A 23,653-nucleotide genomic window follows, 5' to 3' on the forward strand; every position below is an offset into this window, starting at 1 on the left:
TAGGGTGACCTGTGACTCAAATTTAACCTATTACAGCTAATAATTGTATGAAAAAGCTATAGCTCTGGAAATAGGCCAACAGCTGGGATCAGAGTTAAGCCTAAGAGGGAGGAAGGCCACGGAGGAAGCAGTGTGTCCTCAGTGCAATGTACCATGAAGCAAAGGGCACTACTTTGTCCCATTCCTGGTGATGTAAACTTCTGCCCCTTGTTCCCAGGTTTCTCTGCTGGCATGTTATCATCAGTTACCAGTATGGTGACTGAACAATGACGATTCTCAACCTTCATCATTCCATGTATATGCATTAGTTGGCCTTCTGCTGTATGTGTTAACATTTACTTATTTGTTTATTATAAGTAAGGACTGGGGATTCTAACTCAGCATTAAAATCTGTTACTATCATAATTTGGGTTTTATGGCTCAAGTTGGCCCCGTATTGGCCAGTGGGAGCCCCGTCTACCTGATTTCTATGTCCTGTTGGCTGTTCTTATCACTTTGAAGCACTTCCTGCACCTCACGAAGTTCCAGATTCATCTTGGGCTCCTCGGGCTCTATCCTTGCAACATGTCATTTCCACAGGATTCCTTTTAATGGAGAATATTTTAGAACTAGGCTTAATATTTAAAAAATAAGTCTGGGTGTTAGGTGCGCTCCTCGTTACTGGGATATCATTGTTTCTAGAGCCTTCTGATGTTCCGAGTTAGGAAGGCTAGGACGTACCTGACCGTGTACAGTGTTAGGTTCCTCTGACAAATTATCACAAACCGTGGGGCTTCAAACAACAGAAATATTCTCACAGTTCTGGGGGCTAGATATCCAAAATCAGGGTGTCAGCAGGACTGTGCTGCTTCTTCTGAGACTCTGGGTACAATCTTCTCTTGCCTCTTCGCAGCTTCAGGTGGTGGCCAGCAATTCTTGGCCTTCCTTAGTGTGCAGCTGGATTGTTCCAGTCTCTGCCTCTTTAGACCTGTGGTGTTTTCCCTGAGTGTGTCTCTCCCCTTAGAAGGACATGAGTCATATTGACTCGTTAAAGGCCTGCTGTACTTCAGTATGACCTCATCTTAACTAATGACATCTGCAGTGGCCCTGTTTCTGAGTAAGATCACATTCTGAGGTGCTGGTAATTAAGACTTCAAATTATCTTTCTGGGGATACAAACCCATAAAGCATGTGTATGCATGGCTTCTCTGTAGCTGTCTCCATATTATATCCATGAGTTCACACTGGTATCTTCACTCCCAGTTCAGCACTGGGGCTCTCATTCTTGTTTTCTCCCTCCCTTTCCATGTTTGTAACTCCCTTCTACACTAAGAATCCTGTTTCATTATTCCTGGCATATTTACTCACTTGGTCAGTTCTAGAAAATGCAGAAAATAGTTCCAAAATTACTAATTCTTCCTACCATGAAACACAGGCCTACTAGCTGGAATTCAATATTTGTTTCCAATGTTTTTGTCTTTACCTTGAGAATGTGTGTGCGTGTGTGTGTGTGTGTGTGTGTGTGTGTATGGTGTTTAACAGTTGTTTGGGATAATGGAGTAACAGGGTTTGGATTTACTCTTTTGCCTTAAACAAGTGAAAAATCAGACAAAATTTATGAAACCACTGTTTTCGGATGTTGCGTTTCCCTGAGGGAAAGGAAACAAAGGAGGTGAGCCCTTTGACTTCCCTGCTTTCTGCCTGGAAGCACTTTCTGGGCCTCAGTACGAGGCCCAGTGCGGAGAGGGGTATGCCAAGTACAGCTTGGAAGTCTTGTTTGGTGGAGGAGACAGATTTGAAACGGAGGAAGCTGAGACGGCTTGAATTTGCAGGGCAGATTTGCAGTATGGGAGAGAAGAGAGCTACATAGTGAAATAGCTCCTGACACCAGCTTAGGGGCCCTTTAGAATATTAAACTGTGTGTGCATTGGGTGGAACTCCACAAGGATAGTCCAAGAACAGCGTTTTGGAAGCTGTTAGCCAAATAATTCCCAGAGCTGACACAGACTAGGAGCCATTTGAGGCCCTGCCAGCAAGAATGAGGAAACCTCACTGAATACCCACACATTTGATAGAATTGCTAGAGGGCCTGCGTGGGTGCTGACTACTGTGCCACCCTAATTATGAATGGTTCCAGCTGACTTCAGAGCAGTTTAACAGCCTGCCCAAAATAACTCAGCACTTTAAAAGATAACAACAAAACCAGACACTTCATGCTGCAGGCCATGGGCCTCCCCTCGGATGTGCATGTGCATTTCAAGCACTGGTGGTATTTTGCCAATTGCATCTCTTTTTATTTATTAAAGTGCAATATGTGTCAGTCAGATTCTTTGAATTTAATAATTAGCAAATCCATATATTTTTCTTAATGATGCTTCTTTTTAAAAGTTTTATATTTTAGGGGTGCCTGGGTGGCTCAGTCGGTGAAGCATCTGCCTTCCGCTCAGGTCATGATCCTGGGGTTCTGGGATCAAGCCCCATATTGGGCTCCCTGCTCAGTGGGGAGCATGCTTCTCCCTCTCCTTCTGCCCCTCCTCCCTGCTTGTGTTCTCTGTGTCTCTGTCAAATGAATAAATTTTCTTTTAAAAAAAGTTTCATATGTTTAAATGAACTCTTCTAATTTGAGAGTATTAGCCACGTTTGACATGTTTGCTTTAAAATCCAAGCATTTGATTTTCAGTGTCTCCTAATCCAGTATCAAGCCACAGTCTAGTGGCTCTGTGAGTGTGGTTATAAGCACTTAGGTTGTTCATTCTTCCCATTAGTTTGTAACTAGTGATTTGAGTAACTGGACATGACTGCCTGTGTCTGCCTTCCCACTCCTGTGGCTGAGGTCACCGCCGTGGCCAGAGGCCCACCAATGCCTGAGTGCTTGGTCGTTACCACTTGTCAAAGGACTGAATTAGGCATGAAATGGTCCTGGTGCCAGTAAACCAGACTGTCTCCTGGAGTTTGGAGACTGCTTACATGGTAGAAGGACCCAGGTCTTCTCACTCTGTTGATGAACTCTGGATACGTGTATTATACTTGGGAGTATTTATAGCTCGGGTATTTAATTTCTTAGAATTTTCCTATGTGATGATTCGATCAGTCAACTGGGAGGAAGATGTTTAACTGATGCGTAATTGAAAAGTTCTGCATTCTAAAGAACTGTTAAATTTGTTTTCTTTTTTCTTTTTATCCTTTTTGTTTAGATTTGTTCGGACAGTATTACCATTTTCTCAAGAATTTCAAAGAGATAAACAGCCTAATGCACAACCCCAGTATTTGCATGGATCAAAGGTAGGTTCTTTTGTGTTTGTGTTACGATTTTTTAAGTTCACAATGAAGCATATCTTTGAGTTTAGTTTAAATCAGGTGAGTTGCAGTGATTTAAACGTATCATGCCGTGTGTGAAATGTTAGTGTTTTCTTCCATTAGCACCTTCCTAAAAAGGAATGTAGTGTGGGACAGCCCTCTGGCCATGTGTTGGGTGTCAGGGTAGGCCTGGCCTCACTCCTGGCCCTGGAATAATTGAGATTGTCAGCAGAGTTAAAGGTTTAAAAATATCAAACAAGGAGAGTGTGTGGAATAGGCTGAGAGGCTCATCTATGACAGAGGGGCCAGGATATCTTGTCCGTGATGCCGCAAAAGGAGGGGTGAGGTGGGAAGGGACGTGCAGAAGAGAGTGGACATCCAGAAACCACAGGCAAGCAGGCAAAAGCCACAGAACACCTGCCGTCTGTCTAGTAAGGTGAGACAAGTGTCCAGGCTGAGGGTGGCTGGATTTGCAACGAGTTAAGAGTATTATTAAAGGTTAGTATTGTTCATATTTAAAGCACTCTTACGGTTTTGTAAGAAAAGATAAACACTCTATAGTAAAAAGGAGGCAGATGTAATAAGCAGATATTTCCAAAAAATATAGTAAAAAATAGAAATAGGTATCTAGCCTCACCAGTAATTGAAGAAAACTAAATGAAAGCACGTGGGACCATCTGATATGTGTATCAATATTTAAATATTCTCACTTGTAGGAAGCCGGACAGCTAAGGAATAAATCAGACAAGTATAAAGTGGGGTCTGTTACGGGGGTGGTTGTACAATGTCGTTCATAAGATACATGGAAGCAGCCTGACCGGCCATCAGGAATATGGCAGTATCTTACAGATTTCAGTGGAATGCAGTACGGTCGTTACAGATAATTACATAGATCTCGTGACAGCTTGTGGGACTTGTATTTTATTAAGTTAAAAAAAAATCAAACTCCAAACAGAATGACCCTAGTTACAGAAAGATAGATCCAGGGAAAAGATTATGAGAATGCTAAACAGTGGCTGTCTTGGCGAGGGCTGAGTCTGAGAAACATTTTCCTTTTCTGAGCTCTATTGATGATGTGTTTGCACGGTTCTCACTAGGGCTTTAAGCTGCTCCCTCCGATGTTGGTGTCAGTCTTGGTCTCACACAGCACAGCCTGTGGGCTGTGTAGGGAAGTGGGGCGTGGCCCCCTGCTCCAGGGACAGACACTAGCTCCTGTGGCCTCAGAGCCTTCAGCACTGAGTAGCGGCTGCTGTTTTCTGCTCTGAAGCTCTGAGGGGCTGAGGTTTGGGCAGTGTCTTCTCTGTATTTTCTGCACGTTCTCACAGGTCCAGAAATGAGCCTATTTACATAATGACATAAAAGGACCACCTTTAGGTCCCTAGTGGTGGCTCTCAGGAGGATGTCAGCATGTCAGTCTTCCCTTATGACTAGTCTTTGAAGACACATCCTCCTTCACCTTCCTTCTCTCCTCCAACTTCTCCAGGCTCGCGATGTCATCTCCCTTCAGCCGCCCACTTCTTCTTAATCACAGCATCACAACACTACAAACTAATGAGTCTATTTAAAGTTTTCAACCTGTCAGCCAAGAAGAAAATGATAGTTGTCTTAGTGGGGCAAGCCAGAGGGTTAAGTAGAGGATACATTTGGGAGGAAGGGGAAACTACTATTGGCAGAAATAGAAGCTCCCTGTGTTTTGCAAGGATATGTGGAATTTCAAGCTGAGATTGGTGCTGTCTCTGTTTTCTGTATTTGCGTGGCACCATGTGCTCTGTGTGTCCGTGGGAAGGGGATGGGCATGTCCCTGTGAGAAGGTGTGCTCCGAGGATGTTGTCATAGAGCTTTGGCTGGGTTTTGGAGAGGCCTTGCTCTAACAAGATCTGAATGCTGAGAAGGAACCAACTTTGCAGAGGGCCCTGAGAGCTGAGGCTCTGTCCTGAGATGGGGGTGGGTGGGGGTGTGTGGCTGGCAGCTTAGGGCCAAGGTGTTGGGTGGGGGGTCTGGAAGCAGACAGAGAATGATGGCCGGTGGAGAGATGCTACCCTGGTCCAAGCAGGAGGTGGTAAGATGAAGAGAAGTAGATGGGTTCAGGGGATATTTTGGAAGTGCACTTGACTGGACTTGCTGATGACCCAAAGAAGGAGGGTGAGAGAAGAGGAAGACCTGAAGATGTTTCCTAGGTTTCTGGCAGTTGGTGAGTGGAGGTGTCAGTTTTTGAAGTCAGGGAGGGCTCGATTTACGGAGGTTAAAGGGAAGAGGCCTTTATCCCTAGGGCCTGTGTCCTAGGGCCTGTCTCCTCTTCCCAGTCTGTGCCACATGTCACAGACCTTGCTGTGAGTGGGGCAGGACGCTGCCCTGCTGAGTGTTCTGGCCACAGGCTGGCTCCACACTGCACTCAGCTGAGGCAAGGGTTTTGGGCGTTGAGAGGGTGTGGGGGGTAGGTTGGAGGATCACGTCGCCCCCATTGGTTAGGGTCAGGATTTTCGCTGTTGTATTTTAAGCCTCATGATCATGACCAGGAGTGAAGAAGACCAGGCGGTATTGTTCTGTCTGCTGTGTTCTGGGACTGAGTGTCATTTTAAAATATATTGAGTAATATATTTTTTCCTACAGATAATGAGTTGCAGTCATAATCTCCAGGGTCACTCAGCAAGTGTTTCCTATGCATGTGCTATGACCTGGGCTGTGCCTGGCCTCAGTCGGAGAGCAAGGTTCTTGGTGCAGCAGGATGTGAGTGTAGGCCTTACTCCAGAGAGGCCCGAAGGTGTTGGCTGGGCATTGGGGTGCAGACAGGCACCAAGAGTCAGAATCGCCTGGTCTGGACAAGGGAAGGGCACCCCAGCAGGTTTGGGAGCATGACCAGTGAGGCACAGAGGATAGAAAGGAGGCTGAAGCTGTTGAGACACAGGAAGGGAGCCTCAGGCCCCTCCCACTTGGCCAAAGATTTTTCACCTGCAGAAAAGTCCCCAGTGTCACTTGCTTCAGAGAAGGGAGGTGGGAGATGAAAGCACCCGGCTCAGTGCTGCCATTGGGAAGCCCCTCAGCTCAGACAGGTGATGCTTGTGGTGGGACATGAGGCCCAGGCAGTTAACAGACTCCGCCTCATCCCCACATCTAGCTGACACCCACAGTCTGTGGACCTCGAGTGAGCTGCTGGCTGAGTGAAGCTGGCCGCAGGTATACCAGCTTGCTTTTTAGTCTCAGGGCAGTTGAGGCCAGGACACAGGTCAGGAGCCAGGGGGCTGCCCCCCCTGCCACATGGCCTACACCAGGACACCTTTTAATGCTTCTAACCCATTCTTTTCTAATCCTCTCTTCTTTAGAGTGTGAACCTTTCATTTCTGTCTTCTTGCTTGCCTTCGTTCCTCTCACTACAGGTGGCAACTTGACCTTGACCATGTTAGGACCATGCCCTTGGAAAATGGGCACACACTGTGCCTCTGGCTGGTGTATGGGTGCAGGCTGCCCACCTCCTCCACCCCTCCAAAAAAGGCATGAGGTGGACAGTTTCTTTTTGAGGGGGTGGAGGAGGGGCAGAGGGAGAGAGAGAATCTCAAGCAGACTCTTCACTGAGCGCAAAGCCCAATGTGGGACTCAGTCTCACGACCCTGAGATCATGACCTGATCCAAAGTCAAGAGTCGGACTCTTAACTGACTGAGCCACCCAGGCACCCCAAGGTGGATGATTTTTAAAATAATTAGAATACACTAGAGCATCTGGGTGGCGCAGTCGGTAAAGCGTCTGACTTAGGTTCAGGTCATGATCTCAGGGTCCTGGCATCTAGCCACACTGTTGCAAATGGCAAGATTTCATTCTTTCGCTTTTTATTTAAATTCGTTAACATACAGTGAAATATTAGTTTCAGGTGTCCAATGTAGGGATTCAACATTTCCATACATCACTGTGTGCTCATCACAACAAGGGCCCTGCTTAATCCCCATCACCTATTTAACCCGTCCCCCCCAACCACCTCCCCTCCTGTAACCCTCAGTGTGTTCTCTATAGTTAAGAGTCTGTTTTCTGGTATGCCTCTCTCTTTTTTTCCCCCCCTGCGTGCATCTGTTTTATTTCTTAAATTCCACATATGAGTGAAACCAAATGGTATTTGTTTTTCTCTGACTGGTATTTTTGCTTAGCATAATACTCTCTAGCTCCATCCAAGTTGTTGCAAATAGCAAGATTTCATTCTTTTTTATGGCTGAATAATAGTCCTGTGTGTGTGTGTGTGTGTGTGTGTGTGTGTGTGTGTGTGTATGTTTATATATATCTTCTTTACCCATTGATCAGTCGATGGACATTTGGGCCCTTTCCCTAGTTTGGCTATTGTTGATAGTACTGCTGTAAACATCAGGGTGCATGTATCCCTTCGACACAGAATTTTTTTATCCTTTGGGTAAATACTTAGTGATGCAATTGCTGGGTCCTAGTTGTTATATTTTTAACTTTTTGAGCAACCTTCACACTGTTTTCCAGAGTCGCTGCACCAGTTTGCATCCCCAGCAACCGTGTAAGAGGGTTCCCCTTTCTCCACATCTTCACCAACATCTGTTGTTTCCTGTGTTGTTAATTTTAGCCATTCTGACTGGTGTGAGGTGGTATCTCATTGAAGTTTTGATTTGTATTTCCCTGATGCTGAGTGATGTGATTTGATTGATTTCCCTGATGTATCTTTTCATGTGCCTGTTGGCCATCTGTATGTCTTCTTTGGAAAACTGTTCGTGTCTTCTTCCCATTTTTTAACTGGATTATTTGTTTTTTTGGTGTGTTGAGTTTTATAAGTTCTTTATATATTTTGGATATTAACCCATTATCAGATATGTTTTTTGCAAATATCTTCTCCAATTCCAAAGGTGCCTTTTAGTTTTGTTGATTGTTTCCTTTGCTGTGCAGAAACTTTTTGTCTTGATGAAGTCCCAGTAGTTTATTTTTGCCTTTGTTTCCCTTGCCTCAGGGGACATGTCTAGGAAGAAGTTGCTACGGCTGAGATCAAAGAGGTTTCTGCCTGTGTCCTCTAGGATTTTGATGATTTCCTGTCTCAAAGTTAGGTCTTTCATCCACTTTGAGTTTATTTGTGTGTATGGTGTAAGACGGTGGTCCAGTTTCATCCTTCTGCATGTGGCTGTCCGGTTCTCCCAACACCATTTGCTGAAGAGACTCTTTTCCCCTGAATATTCTTTCCTGCTCTGTCGAAGATTAATTGACCATGTAGTCGTGGGTCCATTTCTGGGTTTTCTATTCTGTTTTTGTGTCTATTTTGTGCCAGTACCATAATGTCTGGATTACAAAGCTTTGTAATGTAACTTGAAGTCCAGAATTGTGATGCCTCCAGCTTTGCTTTTCTTTTTCTTTTTTTTTTTTTTTTTAAGATTTTATTTATTTATTTGACAGAGCTAGAGACAGCCAGCGAGAGAGGGAACACAAGCAGGGGGAGTGGGAGAGGAAGAAGCAGGCTCATAGCGGAGGAGTGTTTTTGTGTCTATTTTGTGCCAGTACCGGGATCATGCCCTGGGCCGAAGGCAGACGCTTAACGACTATGCCACCCAGGCGCCCCTCCAGCTTTGCTTTTCTTTTTCAAGATTGCTTTGGCTATTTGGGGTCTTTTGTGGTTCCATATGTCCGTTTGCATGGTAAATATTTCTCCAGCCCCTCACTTCAGGCTACAGGTGTCTTTAGGTCTAAAATGAGTCTCTTGTTAAAAATAAATAAATAAGAAGAAAAAATTTTAAATAAATAAAATGAGTCTTTTGTCGGCAGCATATAGATGGGTCTTGCTTTTTTATCCATTATAATAGCATATGTCTTTCAGTTGGGACATTTAGTCCAATTATATTCAGAGTAATTATTGATAGATACGCATTTAGTACCTTGTTTTTACTTATTTTGTCATTGTTTTTGAGGTTTTTTCTGTTTCTTTCTCATCTTTGTTGCTTTTTGTCTTTCCTTCCCACTCAAAGAGTCTCTCTTAATATTTCTTGCAAGGCTGGATTAGTGGTCACGAACTCCTTCAGTTTTTGTTTTCTGGGAAGCTCTTATCTTCTTCTATTCTGAATGCTAGCCTTACTGGATAGAGTATTCTTGGCTGCAGATTTTTTCCACTTTGCACATTGAATTTATCATGCCAGTCCCTTCTGGCTTGCCACGTTTCTACAAAGAGATCTGCTGCTAACCTCAGTCTTCCTTGTAAGTTAGGGACTTCCTTTGTTTTGCTGCTTTTAGGATTTTTTCTTTATCGATGCATTTTGCAAGTTTAACTTAAATTTGGTGTTGGCCTGCTTTTATTCGTTTTGATGCAGCTCCTCTAGTTTTTAAAGCCAAAAGTTATGGGGATTAGTCCTCCCCATGTGAGCTCCCTGGTGCAAGAGGGCTTGTTTCTCTGCCCTCTTTGGACACGGAGCTCCCTCCTCTTGCGGGCAGCCTCCCTCTGCCTTTCTGACTTTCCTAATATTTCAGATGTGTTCTTCTCTATTTCATTGTGGAGTTTGTTCTTCCAGTCTTCAGATCACTCTCCATCCTCCTGACTTGGAGGTGGATGATATCTTGGAGATGGGATGGGGGTGAACTCAGGGTCTTCCTCCTCCAGCATCTTCCCAAGCTCCTGAGGCCATTAGATATCACTAATGCTTTTCATGGTTTTCTTTTGAAACATTAGAATTTATTATCAAGCAAAAACCTCACACCAAATCCTAGCATTTAAATGCACATTATGGTGCTTTAAGGAGGAATTGGGAAGAGGAAGGTGTACCTAAGCTGATGATCAAAATATGCCCCTTTCGATGGGGCGCCTGGGTGGCTCAGTTGTTGAGTGTCTGCCTTCGGCTCAGGCATGATCCCAGGGTCCTGGGATCAAGCCCCGCATGGGGCTCCCTGCTCCACTGGGACCCTGCTTCTCCCTCTCCCACTCCCCCTGCTTGTGTTCCCTCTCTCGCTAGCTGTCTCTCTCTCTCTCTGTCAAATAAATAAATAAAAATCTTTAAAAAAAAGATACTCCTGTTGAGTAGGATTGTGGTTGTAGGCAGGGGTTGTAGGCTTGGGCACAGGATGGGCACATGGCATGACTTCCAAGCTGGGTAGTGTCGTGTTTGGTAATCGTTTTTTTCTGTTTTTGGGTTCTCAGACCATCCACGCGTTTTGATTGTCCAGAAGGACTCACAAACTCAGTCATTTATGCTCACAGTTATAGTTCCTTATTGCAAAAGGATGCAAAGCAGGACCAGTACGGGGAAAAGACGCATCAGGCGGTGACTGAACCAGGCACAGGCTACCAAAGTTGTCCCTCATGGGGATTGCATGGGATGTCCAGTTTTTCTGCCCAGGGAATAGAAGCCCACTCAATCACTCAGGTCCAAGGGTTTCACTAGGGCTGGGTACATAGGCACATACCTCCTGTCTTGACTATTCAGAGTTACTGAAACTCCAGAGCCCCCAGAAGGAAAGGAGCCCCCATAAATCACTATTTGTACATCCAACCTAGACAAGTTGTATAGCATGGTTAAATTTCCCAGTAGTAGAAAACCACCTTATCAGTTGGTACCATTCCAAGGGCTGAATTCCCAGGAACTGCAGGCAGGCCTCCTGAAGACACTCGGGAGCTGAGCATACCAGCCTGCTGTGCTGATTCTTCAGAATCACTTTTCTGATGTGGTTTTCGGTGTATGTAGAGGAAATATTTCAGGCAGTGATAAAAGGGGCTGGAGAAGGATCCAGGGAACCTAAATGGAGGTGAGGTTGATACACTTCAATCATGGTGGTAAATGTTGATAACAGTGGATTGTGACAGCTCATATAATGTATAATGTAAGACCTAGAACAACCACTAACAGGTCTGTGTGAAGAGATACTCTTGAAACTACTATAGGTCAATCGCAGTGGAATTCTTGAAAATGTTTAAGTGAGCCAGAAGAAGTCAGGAAGAATGAAACAGACCCTACTTAGATATCAATAATTACATTATGTATAAGTGTACTAAATGTAAGTGGTCTAAAAAGAGTTCTAAAACCTCAGTTAAAATACTGAGGTTTGGCAGAATGGATTTAAAAGACATGATTGAACAAGAAATGCACTTCAAATTAATGATATTGGTAGGTTGAAAGTAAAAGGATGGATAAAGATGTATCATGCAAACATTAATCAGAAGAAAGGAGTGACTATATTAACATAAGATAAAGTAGATTTTGAAGCAAATAGTACATAATAGGGTCAAGCCACCAAGAAAATGTGGCAATCCTAAATGTTTGTGTATCAAATAACAGAACTCCAAAATACTTGAAGCAAATACTGGTGTAAGTGAAAGAAGTGAACAAGTCCACAGTTGTAGTTGGGGAATTCATTCTTCTTAGTCATCAATAAAGTCAGTAGACAGAAAATCAGCAACAATGAAGAACTAAACAGCATCAACCAAAAGGATATTATTGACATGTATAGAACACTGCACCCAACAACAGCAGAACGTGCATTGTTTTCAAGTGCCCACAGAGCACCCCCCACATAGACCGCATTCTGGGCCATAAAACAAACCTCAAGAAAATTACAAGGGTTGAAATCATACAGAGTGTGTTCTCTGACCAGAGTGGACTCAACCTAGAAATCAGTAATAAAAAGGGACAAGAAAATCTCCAAAGACTTGGAAATTAATACATTTCTGTATGATCCATGGGTCAAGAGGAAGTCTGAAGGGAAATTTTTTAAAAAGACACCTAACTAAATGAAATGCAAAGATATCAGAATTTGTGGGATGCAGCTGAAGAAGTGCTGACAGGGAGACACACAGCACTGAATGCTTATTGGGGTCTCCCTGCTGAGTGTGCACTGTGCCCTTAGACAAGCTTGGAGGTCCCCTGCTCCAGGAAACCACCCTGGTTTCCTTTGTCACCTACTCACCCTGTGGGGGCTGCTGTCTCCAGCTCCCTGGGTGTCCCTGAGAAGACAGTTTCCACCACTCCGTCATTCTCCATCCTCAGATGTCTTACCCCGGAGACCGGGAGCAGCTCCGAGAGGCAGCAGTGGCCACGTACTTGTTTCTCATTCCAGGACCTCAAAACGGCTTCTGTAGAATTGGCAGTTAGACAAATCTTTGAAATTTGTTTTCTTTTTTCTGTTTTAACCAGTTTGCTTGTCACGTTTTACGTTGCAGACGTAAATACCAGTAAGGGCAAGTCTGACATTCTGTGCTCTCCTCCGCCTTAGGGGCGCTGGGTATCGAAGGCATCGTTGGTGCAGCAGTTCTTCATCTTGTGTGCACAGTAAGCACGTTGAAAACTCCGGAGATTTCATTAAGCACTTAATCCTTTATCCCCCAGGCTCTGAACTTGGCATACTCTAGCATTTATGGCAGCTACCGGAACTTCGTGGGGCCTCCTCACTTCCAGGTCATCTGCCGGCTGCTCGGCTACCAGGGCATTGCAGTGGTCATGGAGGAGCTGCTGAAGGTCGTGAAGAGCCTGGTACGTTTCCCTCCACGGACTCCTTTCCACGGCGAAGGGTTCTGCACCCAGTTGTAATGTGGGGAGGGGAATAAAGGATTCAAACACTCCACTGAGCAGTTCTTGGATGCCAACTGGATGTCCCACAGTTCAACTCAATTCTAGCACTGTCTAGCTGGAGGTACCATCAGATCCCACAGTTTAAGGGCTTTGACCCTCAAGACTGCCCCACGCCTACCCCCACTCAATCTCAAATGTAATTTGTCACCTGTGCCTTTGACCCACTGGCTATAAATCAGAGGTTTCTCCAACCCCCTCCTTGGGTTCAGTTATCTGCTAGGGCAGCTCACAAAACTCAGGAAACCAGTTTACTCACTAGATTACCAGTCTATTACAAGGGATACAAGTCAATAGCCAGATGAAGAGATACATAGCTAGAGGTCCTGAAGAAAGGGGCTTCTGTCCTTGTGCAGTTTGGGGCCCCTCACGGTGACCTGTGGAACTGTTGTAGTTCCCCAAACCCCACCCTATTAGGTTTTTCTGGGGGTTTCACTACATAGGCAGGACTGATTAAATCATTGGCCTTTGGTGACTGAATGAACCTCTAGCCCCTTCCCCCTCCCCAGAGGTCTGGGGGTGGGACTAAAAGTCCCAAATCTCACCATGGGGTTGGTTCTCCTGGCAACCAGCCCCCATTGGTGGGAGCTTTCCAGAAGTCACCTCATTAACAACAAGAAACACCTTTAAGGCTCTCTTAGGATAATTTGAAGGGTTTTAGGAGCTCTGTGCCAGGAACAGGTACAAGACCAAATACATATTTTTTACTATAAATCACAGTAACGCACGCAGCCTTGAATTCACTGGGGTGGAAAAGCCAGGTCCATGTTATTTTAACTAATTCGTAGAAAAAGTTAAGTGCCAAGATACAGGTTTCCTTATAAGAAAATGTGGCCTTTATATGCAGAAGTAATCTTCCCCACCCCCTTACGAGGCTGATGGTGTGTGCCGCTTTCCTGGGTGCCAGGGGTTAAACTGTGAATAAAGGATTCAGACACTCATCTGTGTAACTTCAGATTGAGGTCAGAAGTTATCTGCAGAAGTCTTTCATTAAGTCTGTTTGGAAAGAGAAAGACTGAGAAAATGATGTCCGTAGGCTATCATAGATTTAGTTTTCTATGTGTTATTTCCGTTAACTGAGAAAGAACTTCATAAAATCTTAATCTTTAATCTTTTTCCATTATTTTAGTCATTTAAAAAAAGCTTTTATTTATTTATTTGAGGTAGAAAGCATGAGCAGGGGGAGAGACAGAGGCAAAGGGAGAAGCAGACTCCCTGCTGAGCAGGGAGGTGACTCAGTGGCACGACCCTGAGATCACGACCTGAGCCAAAGGCAGACGCTTAATGGACTGAGCCACCCAGGCGCCCCTATTTTAGCGGTCTTTCTGTGATTGAGCCCATTTCTGTAAGATTCTTCAGGTCTTTTCCATCCTTAAAGCTGAATTTATGGCCACATAGTTAAAGTGGCAATCCCTCAAGGAGATGATATGATTATTAACGATGCAAAGCAAAAGATGACAGAATTCTAAGCAGTTGACAAAATGTACAACTTTTTGGATCAAAAATCAATTAGAATATATAAAAGTTGGGTCTTTTGACATGGCCATGACTACGTGACCCACTCAGTCTCTGCTAGGACCCTCAGCTAGAGCCTCTGTCCCAAAACGCATAACTTGGAAGGTGTTGGGCGCATGAGGTGACAGAGCCCCAGTCCAGCACGTCCATCAGAGGGATACCAGAACCACCCCATGACGATGTTCTTCCCCAGAGCCACCGTGCTCACTAAAGGTGGATGCAGCCCGAGCTCCGCGCCCTCCCACTGTCACACTTCAGACCCTTTGCCTCCTGAAAGGGGAATTGTGTCATAGAACATGCATTTAGTTAGTCTTGTTAAGTCGCCCTGGCAGGGGTTGTTTTCATTCTACGGATAGGTTTTCCTTTCCCAGCCAAAGTGATTTTCAGTCCTGCTCATTGCCATGTGTTTTACTAACAGACTTCTTTTTAGAAGCCCCGTGCGCCACTCACCACCTCTGGGACAGTGGCGGCCCGTGGCTGACGCAGCCTGTCTCTCCCGCAGCTGCAAGGCACGATCCTGCAGTACGTGAAGACCCTGATGGAGGTGATGCCCAAGATCTGTCGCCTGCCCCGGCACGAGTACGGCTCTCCTGGTGAGTGCGGCGCCTCCGGGGGGCAGCACAGGTGTGCATGTCACAGGGGAGGAAATCAAGTCAGAGTTTCCTGATAAGCATAGGATCTGCTTGCCCCAGGTGGGAGGAGGCAGGGCGTCTCATCAAAGTCTGATTGTTTCCAGTAGAACAAGCAAACCAGCCTTCCAGCTGGGAGCAGGTGTGTGGGAAGGTGTGTTGGAACCACCACATTTGAGTGAGGAAGCTAGTATAGGGGAGGCAGGAGGCAGCACCCGTTAGTCACCGAGGGGTGATGAGGCTCTGAACCCTGTGAGGCCTTGACTCCTGTACAGCACTGGGACCTTGAAGATCACCAACCGGGGAGGGGCACAGAACTCACCTGCCAGGTCCGACTGCCCTGGGGGTCCTTGCAAAATGGCAGTTAGGAACTGACATGTTGGGCTGAGGAGTTTGAAACCTGTTAAGGCTCTAACTTTTTTTCTTCTTAGAGTTGTTTTGGGTATTTTAGGTCTTCTGCATGACCCCATAAATTCTGGAGTCAGTTTGTGGGTTTTTGCCTGGGTCAGCATTTAATGTATCGATCAAATTAGGGAATATTAACTTTCTTTCCAGTTTCTATGCCTGGTTTTTCTGTGCCCTATTACAATGTGCAGGATCTCTAGGACAGTGATGAAAATGTGTTGTCTTGCTCTGGAGCTCAGGGAGAAAGTAGGCAGGTTTTACCACTCAGTATGACATTGGCTGCAGGTTTTTTTATAGATGTCCTTTATCAGATTAAGTATGTTCCCTTCTATGCCGGTGAAGGGATACTGAATTTTATCCAAACCTTTTCTGTTTCTGCTGGAGATGATGATAGGGTCTTTCTCCTTTATTCTTGTAATGGCATGCCTCTTCAGAAGATACAGGGTTGATGGAGAAAGAGGCTGTGGAGCCGAGGGCCAAGGCCAAGATGGTGGACAAACAAGAAAGATGTTGGGTTCGGGGGCCCTGTGGCCATCTCTATAGCAGGCACAGTGGCGGTGTCAGAGGATGGTTCATGGCCAGCACAAGTGCTCCCAGCGCCCAGGCTGTGCCTCCAGCCTCCCTGGTCCCCCTACTCACTCTCTGCTGCCACAGGCATCCTAGAGTTCTTCCACCACCAGCTGAAGGACATTGTCGAGTATGCGGAGCTGAAGACCGTGTGCTTCCAGAACCTGCGGGAAGTGGGCAATGCCGTCCTCTTCTGCCTGCTCATCGAGCAAAGCCTGGTGAGTGCTCAGCCCAGTCCAGCCCCAGTCCACGCAGAGTCATTCCCCACGCTGACAGAAAAAGGCATTTTTTATGGGGCTCCTCGGTGGCTCCATAGTGTTAAGTGGCTGCCTTCGGATCAGGGCGTGATCCCAGAGCCTGGGATTGAGCCCTGCATCAGGCTCCCTGCTCTGCTGGGAGCCTGCTTCTTCCTCTCCCACTCCCCCTGTTTGTGTTCCCTCTCGCGCTGGCTGTCTCTCTCTGTCAAATAAATAAAATCTTAAAAAAAGAAAAGAAAAGAAAAGAAAAAGGCATTTTTTAGAGGCCTGATTTATTAGGGTTATTTAGTGGGGGGTAAAGCACCATTCTTTTCTTGTGTGACTATTTAGACTTTAATTTGAATTTGTTTCCCGTAACTAAAAAAACAAAACTGCAGTGTAATTCATCAGTTAAGAATGTTTTACTGTGTGAGCACTGTGGAGTGTTTTATTATGTCGTATTTGCTCCATCTAACTAAACCATATGTGACATATACGTAAGGTAAGCACTGCTGCCCAGGAGAGCTGTTTGAATGATGCAAAGTTCTGTTCCTGAGGCTGTTGAGCACTTGAAGTGTAGGTCAGTGTGACTGAAGAACTGATTTTTAAATTTTGTAGAATTTTAATTATGTTTAAAAAGCTACATATGTCCTACTACATACATGAGTACTGTAGTAGACAGCATAATAAAGCAAATGCTGGAAGCTTACCGCTACTGAGAAATTGCACCAGGGGCACCTGTTCTGTGCACTGATTGCCTGCTTGTGGTGTCGTTTAGCCTTCCCTCAGTCCCCTCATGACAACTAACCATCCTGACTTGGGAAACCTAGTGACTAACGGAATCTCTTGTGGCCTTCTGGTTTTCTCTAAGGAGGTGGCCATCTTCATTTTTGCTCTCTCTTCCTGTTCTGTTAAACCACCATTGTGTCTTTTGCCCATTCTTCTACAGCTTTTCAATTTATTTTTTTAATTTCATTTTTTCTTCTACAGCTTGTTTATAGAAGCTCTTTGTATATCCTTTGTGTGTTGCACACATAGCAAAGACTCCTCCGTTTGTGGTTTGTCTTTTCAGTCTGATAATGGTGATTTTTTTATAAACTGATGCTCTTGAGTGTAGCCTCTTTTTTGGTATAGTTAGCACTTTTTCTATCTTTTTAAAGAAGTTCCTTCCTGCCTAGGCGTCATGAAGATATTCTTTTATATTTTCATCTGAAGGTTTTAAGTTTTGCTTTCTACATTTAAGTTCATAATCCTCCTGGAATTATTTTTTGTGTGTGATGTAGGAGTGGATGAAGTTTCTTTTTTTTTCTATGGTGTTGATCAGTTGTCCGTCCCTCCTCCAGTGGCTGAAGGACCCCTCCTTTCCTTGCTCATCTGTAGCGTCACATCTGCCAGCTTTCTGTGGACGCACTGGTCGGTGTCCAGGCTTTCTGCCATGACCCATTGGTCATATGTCTGTCCATGGCATGACAACACATTCTTATTCATTACAGCTCTAACTTAACTCTTGCTACCTGACAGGACATGTTTCCTTACCATATTCTTCTTCAAGGGTGTGTTGTGTCTTCATGTATCTTTGCTCTGCTCTGAAAGTATTAGCTTACCAAATGTATTGAAAAAGGCATTTCAGTGTTAATTGGTTATGTCTCTAGACGTATTTGGGGAGATCTTTTGCTGTTTCTTCTTGAAGCAGTCTCTTGTCTTCAGGGTCCTGGGAGCCTGGCTGGAGCAGGGTCATGTTTTGCAGTGACCGGGATCATGGGGCCCATACGCACTTCAGGGCATGGCATTCAGACCGCCTCGCTTCTAGGGGCTGAGCCACTGGATTGGCCACCTTACATCCAATTACAAATATATATATATACACACACACACGTGTATATATGTGTGTAAATATATACATATGTATAAATATATTTATTGTATAATAAAAATATGTATATATAAGTTAAAATATGTATAAATATATAAATGTAAATATCAATAAATATATATATATTGCCAGGTAGTCCAGGGTTGGACGTGGATACCTCTGGGAGCTGATGGCCTCTCATCAGGACCTGCATCTTTTGGCTTTCCCCTTTGTTTCTGTGTTCCTGGGTAGACCCTTTCCACGCGGTGACCTATGACCCACTAGAGTCATAGGGTGGGCTGGGCAGTCCTGCAAAGAGCAGGCAGGCTGGCTGTGGAGCCAGGAAGCAGCTGACATCCAAGGCAGCCTTGCTCCAGGAACGTTAGGGAGAACTGAATCTTTTACTGCAATGCCTGTGACTTTTTTTTTAAAGATTTATTTATTTTAGAGAGAGAGAGCGCGCAATTAGGGGGAGAGGCAGAAAGAGAGAAGCAGACACCCTGCTGAGAGCAGAGCCCAACACAGGGCTCAGTCCCATGACCCTGAGATCATGACCTGAGCCGAAACCAAGAGTCAGATACTTTACTGACTGAGCTACAGAGGCACCCCAATATTTGTGAATTTTTAACAACCAGATAAGTTAGGAAGATTTATTTTTTTTTAACGATTTTATTTATTTAAGAGGGAGAGCGACACAGCACGAGCAGGGAGGAGGGGCAGAGGGAGGAGAAGCAGATTCCCAGCTGAGCAGGGAGCCCAATATGGGACTTGATTCCAGGACTCTGGGATGATGACCTGAGCTGAAGGGAGACGCTTAACTGACTGAGCCACTCAGGTGTCCCAGGAAGAATTACTTTATTTTTTTTATTATTATTATTTTTTTAATAATAAAATTTTTTATTATATTATGTTAGTCACCATACAGTACATCCCTGGTTTTTTATGTAAATTTCCATGATTCATTACATGCGTATAACACCCAGTGCACCATGCAATACATGCCCTCCTTACTACCCATCACCAGTCTATCCTATTCCCTCCCCCCGCCGAAGAGCTCAGTTTGTTTCCCAGAGTCCATAGTCTCTCATGGTTCATTCCCCCTTCTGTGTACCCCCCCCTTTCTTCTTCCGTTTCTTCTCCTACTGATCTTCCTACTTCTTATGTTCCATAAATGAGTGAAACCATATGATAATTGTCTTTCTCTGCTTGACTTATTTCGCTTAGCATTATATCCTTCAGTCTCGTCCATGTTACAGCAAATGTTGAGAAATCGTTCCTTCTGATCGCTGAGTAATATTCCATTGTATATATGGACCACATCTTCTTCATCCAGTCATCTGTTGAAGGGCATCTCAGCTCCTTCCACGATTTAGCTATTGTAGATAATGCTGCTATGAACATTTGGGTGCATATGGCCCTTCTCTTCACTACGTCTGTATCTTTGGGGGAAATACCCAGTAGTGCAATGGCTGGATCATAGGGTAGCTCAATTTTTAACTTTTTAAGGGACCTCCACACTGTTTTCCAGAATGGCTGTACCAACTTGCATTCCCACCAACAATGTAGGAGGGATCCCCTTTCTCCACATCCTCTCCAACATTTGTTGTTTCTTGCCTTGTCAATTTCTGCCACTCTAACTGGCGTAAGGTAGTATCTCAATATGGTTTTGATTTGAATTTCCCTGATGGATAATGATGTTGAACATTTTTTCATGTGTCTGTTAGCCATTTGTATGTCTTCCTTTGGAAAAGTGTCTGTTCATATCTTCTGCCCATTTTTTGATTTGTTTATTTGTTTCTCGTGTATTGAGTTTGAGAAGTTCTTTGTAGATCTTGGATACCAGTCCTTTATCTGTAGTGTCATTTGCAAATATATTCTCCCATTCCGTGGGCTGCCTCTTAGTTTTTCTGACTGTTTCCTTGGCTGTGCAGAAACTTTTAATCTTGATGAAGTCCCATAAATTCATCTTATCTTTTGTTTCTCTTGCCTTTGGGGATGTGTCATGAAAAAGGTTGCTTTGGCCGATGTCGTAGAGGTTGCTGCCTATGTTCTCCTCTAGAATTTTGATGGATTCCTGTCTCACATCGAGGTCTTTCATCCATTTGGAGTTTATCTTTGTGTATGGTGTGAGAGAGTGGTCAAGTTTCATTCTTTTGCATGTAGCTGTCCAATTTTCCCAGCACCATTTATTGAAGAGACTGTCTTTTTCCCACCGGATGTTTTTTCCTGCTTTATCAAATATTAGTTGCCCAAAGAGCCGAGGGTCCATTTCTGGGCTCTCTATTCTGTTCCATTGGTCTATGTGTCTGTTTTTGTGCCAGTACCATGCTGTCTTTGTGATCACAGCTTTGTAGTACAGCTCGAAATCCGGCATTGTGATGCCCCCAGCTTTGTTTTTCCTTTTCAACAGTTCCTTGGAGATTCGGGGCCTTTTCTGTTTCCATACAAATTTAAGGACTATTTGTTCCAGTTCTTTGAAAAATGTCCTCGGTATTTTGATCGGGATAGCATTGAAAGTGTAGATTGCTCTGGGTAGCATGGACATTTTAACTATGTTAATTCTTCCGATCCATGAGCATGGAATATCTTTCCATCTTTTTATGTCTTCCTCAATGTCTTTCAAGAGTGATTTATAGTTTCTAGAATATAGGTCCTTTACGTCTCTGGTTAAGTTAATTCCAAGGTAACGTATGGTTTTTGGTGCTATTGTAAATGGGATGGATTCCCTAATTTCTCTTTCTTCAGTCTCGTTATTCGTGTATAGAAATGCAACTGATTTCTGAGCATTGATTTTGTATCCCGCCACGTTACTGAATTGCTCTATAACTTCTAATAGTTTGGGAGTGGCTTCTTTTGGGTTTTCCATATAGAGTATCATGTCATCTGCAAAGAGAGACATTTTGACTTCTTCTTTGCCGATTTGAATACCTTTGATCCCTTTTTGTTGTCTGATTGCTGTTGCAAGGACTTCTAGTACTATGTTGAATAATAGTGGCGAGAGTGGGCATCCTCGTCGTGTTCCTGATCTTAAGGGAAAGCCTTCCGTCTTTTCCCCATTCAGAATGATTTTTGCTGTAGGCTTTTCATAGATGGTTTTTATGAAATTGAGGAATGTGCCCTGTATCCCTACACTCTGAAGTGTTTTAATCAGGAAAGGATGCTGTATTTTGTCAAATGCTTTTTCTGCATCTATTCACAGGATCATATGGTTCTTGACCCTTTTCTTGTTGATATGATGTATCACACTGATAGATTTGCGAATGTTGAACCCCGCTTGCATCCCAGGGATGAATCCCACTTGGTCATGATGGATAATCCTTTTAATGTACTGTTGGATCCTATTAGCCAGGATCCTGTTGAGAATTTTGGCATCCATATTCATCAGGGACATCGGTCTGTAATTCTCCTTTTTGATGGGGTCTTTGCCTGGGTTGGGGATCAAGGTCATACTGGCCTCATAGAATGAGTTTGGTAGTTTTCCTTCTGTTTCTATTTTTTGAAACAGGTTCAGGAGAATCGGTATTATTTCTTCTTTGAATGTTTGGTAGAATTCCCCAGGGGATCCGTCAGGTGCTGGAGTCTTGTTTTTTGAAAGGTTTTTGATCACTGCTTCAATCTTCATAATTAATCGGTCTGTTTAAAAAATCAGTTTCTTCCTGTTTCAGTCTTGGTAGTTTATAGGTTTCCAAGAAGGCCTCCATCTCTTCCAGGTTGTTTAATTTATTGGCATAAAGCTGTTGATAAAAGTCTCTAATGATCCTTCCTTTTGCATTGGTGTTGGTTGTGACCTCTCCCCTTTCATTTATAATTTTATTAATTTGAGTCCTTTTGTTTTGAATAAGTCTTGCCAGTGGCTTATCGATCTTATTTATACTTTCAGAGAACCAGCTTCTAGTTCTGTTGATCTGCTCTCCTGTGCTTCTGGTTTCTAATTCATTGATCTCTGCTCTAATCTTGATCAACTGCTTTCTTGTGCGTGGATTAGGCCTGTTCCTCTGTTCCTGTTCCAGCTTCTTGAGGTGAGAATATAAAAACTGCATTTTGGATTTTTCTGTTCTTTTGAGTGAGTCTCGGATGGCTATGTATTTTCCCCTTAGGACTGCCTTTGCAGTGTCCCGTAGGTTTTGGACCATTGTGTTTTCATTCTCGTTGGTCTCCATAAATTGTTTAAATTGATTTTTGATTTCCTGGTTTATCAAATCATTCTTGAGTAGGATGGTTCTTAGTTTCCAAGTGTTTGAATTTTTCCAAATTTTTCCTTGTGATTGAGTTCCAATTTCAAAGCATCGTGGTCTGAGAATATGCAGGGAATAATTTCAGTCTTTTGGTATCGGTTGAGACCTGTTTTGTGACCCAAACATGATCTATTCTGGAGAACGTTCCATGTGCATTCGAAAAGAATGAGTATCCTTTTGTTCTGGGGTGTAGTGTTCTATATATATCTGTGAGGTCCATCTGGTCTAGTATGGCATTCAAAGTTCTTGTTTCTTTGTTCGTTTTCTGCTTAGGTGATCTGTCTGTTGCTGATAGTGGAGTGTTGAGATCCCCTACTCGTAACTTATTATTATCTGTATGTCTCTTTATTCTGGTTAAGAGTTGGCTTGTGTATCTAGCTGCTCCCCTATTGGGGGCATAGATATTTTTAATTGTCATATCCACTTGTTGGATACATCCTTTAAGAATAATGTAATGTCCTTCTGTATGTCTAACTACAGTCTTTATTTTAAAATTCAATCTGTCTGATATGAGAATTGGTACCCCAGCTTTCTTTTGAGGTCCATTGGCATGAAAAATGGTTTTCCATCCCTTCACTTTCAGTCTGGATGTATCTTTAGGTTCAAAATGAGTCTCTTATAGACAGCAAATGGGTGGGTCATGTCTTTTTATCCAGTCTGTAACCCTGTGGCGTTTTATGGAGCATTTAGGTCATTCACATTGAGACTGATTTTTGAGAAATATGATTTTAATGATGTCATGTTGCCTGTAAAATCTTTGTTTCTATAGATTGTAACTTTCTGTTCTGTATCACTCTTGGGTCCTTTTTACTTTTATAGAACCCCCCTTGATATCTCTTTTAGAGCTGGTTTCGTGGTTACGAAATTGGTCAGTTTCTGCTGATCCTGGAAGGTCCTTATCTCTCCATCCATTCTGAATGACAGCCTTGCTGGATAAAGGATCCTTGGCTGCATGTTTTTCTCTGAAAGAGCTTTAAAAATGCCCCCCCCCAACCCTTTCTCTCATTCCAGGTCTGTGTAGACAGGTCTGATGTAATTCTGATACCTTGGCCTTGGCACATGAGAAATTTCTTTGCACTGGCTGCTTTCAATACTGTATCCTTGGATCTAATATTTGCGAAATGCACTATGACGTGGTGGTGTAGGTTTGTCGTGGTTGAGCTTGGGAGGGGTCCTCTCTGCCTCTTGGACACAAATGTTTGTTTCCCTTGCTAGATTAGGGAAGTTTTCAGCTACAATTTGTTCAAATATCTCTTCTAGACCTCTGTTTTTCTCCACCCCTTCGGGGATGCCGATGATTCTGACATTGGAACGTTTCATTGAGTCAGTAAATCCCGTAACCTACATTCTTTAGTGTGGATTTTTTTGAGTCCAGATTCTATTTTAGCTTTTTCTTCTAGTAAC

At 43.8% G+C, this 23,653-nt stretch overlaps 1 protein-coding gene across 2 annotated transcripts in view; it reads left to right on the top strand.

Annotated features, from left to right (window-relative positions):
• Positions 1 to 23,653, top strand: part of CYFIP1 (cytoplasmic FMR1 interacting protein 1) — a 129,360-nt gene that overhangs the window by 90,534 nt on the left and 15,173 nt on the right. For both annotated transcript variants that reach the window (XM_040642643.1, XM_040642642.1), the window contains 4 exons: positions 3,174 to 3,261; positions 12,571 to 12,714; positions 14,828 to 14,918; positions 16,014 to 16,144. In XM_040642643.1, coding sequence (XP_040498577.1) covers positions 3,174 to 3,261; positions 12,571 to 12,714; positions 14,828 to 14,918; positions 16,014 to 16,144 — 454 coding nt within the window. The remainder of the gene's footprint in view (positions 1 to 3,173; positions 3,262 to 12,570; positions 12,715 to 14,827; positions 14,919 to 16,013; positions 16,145 to 23,653) is intronic.

The sequence above is a fragment of the Ursus maritimus genome, unplaced genomic scaffold, assembly GCF_017311325.1.
Source record: "Ursus maritimus isolate PB19 unplaced genomic scaffold, ASM1731132v1 scaffold_27, whole genome shotgun sequence".
Lineage (NCBI taxonomy): Eukaryota > Metazoa > Chordata > Mammalia > Carnivora > Ursidae > Ursus > Ursus maritimus.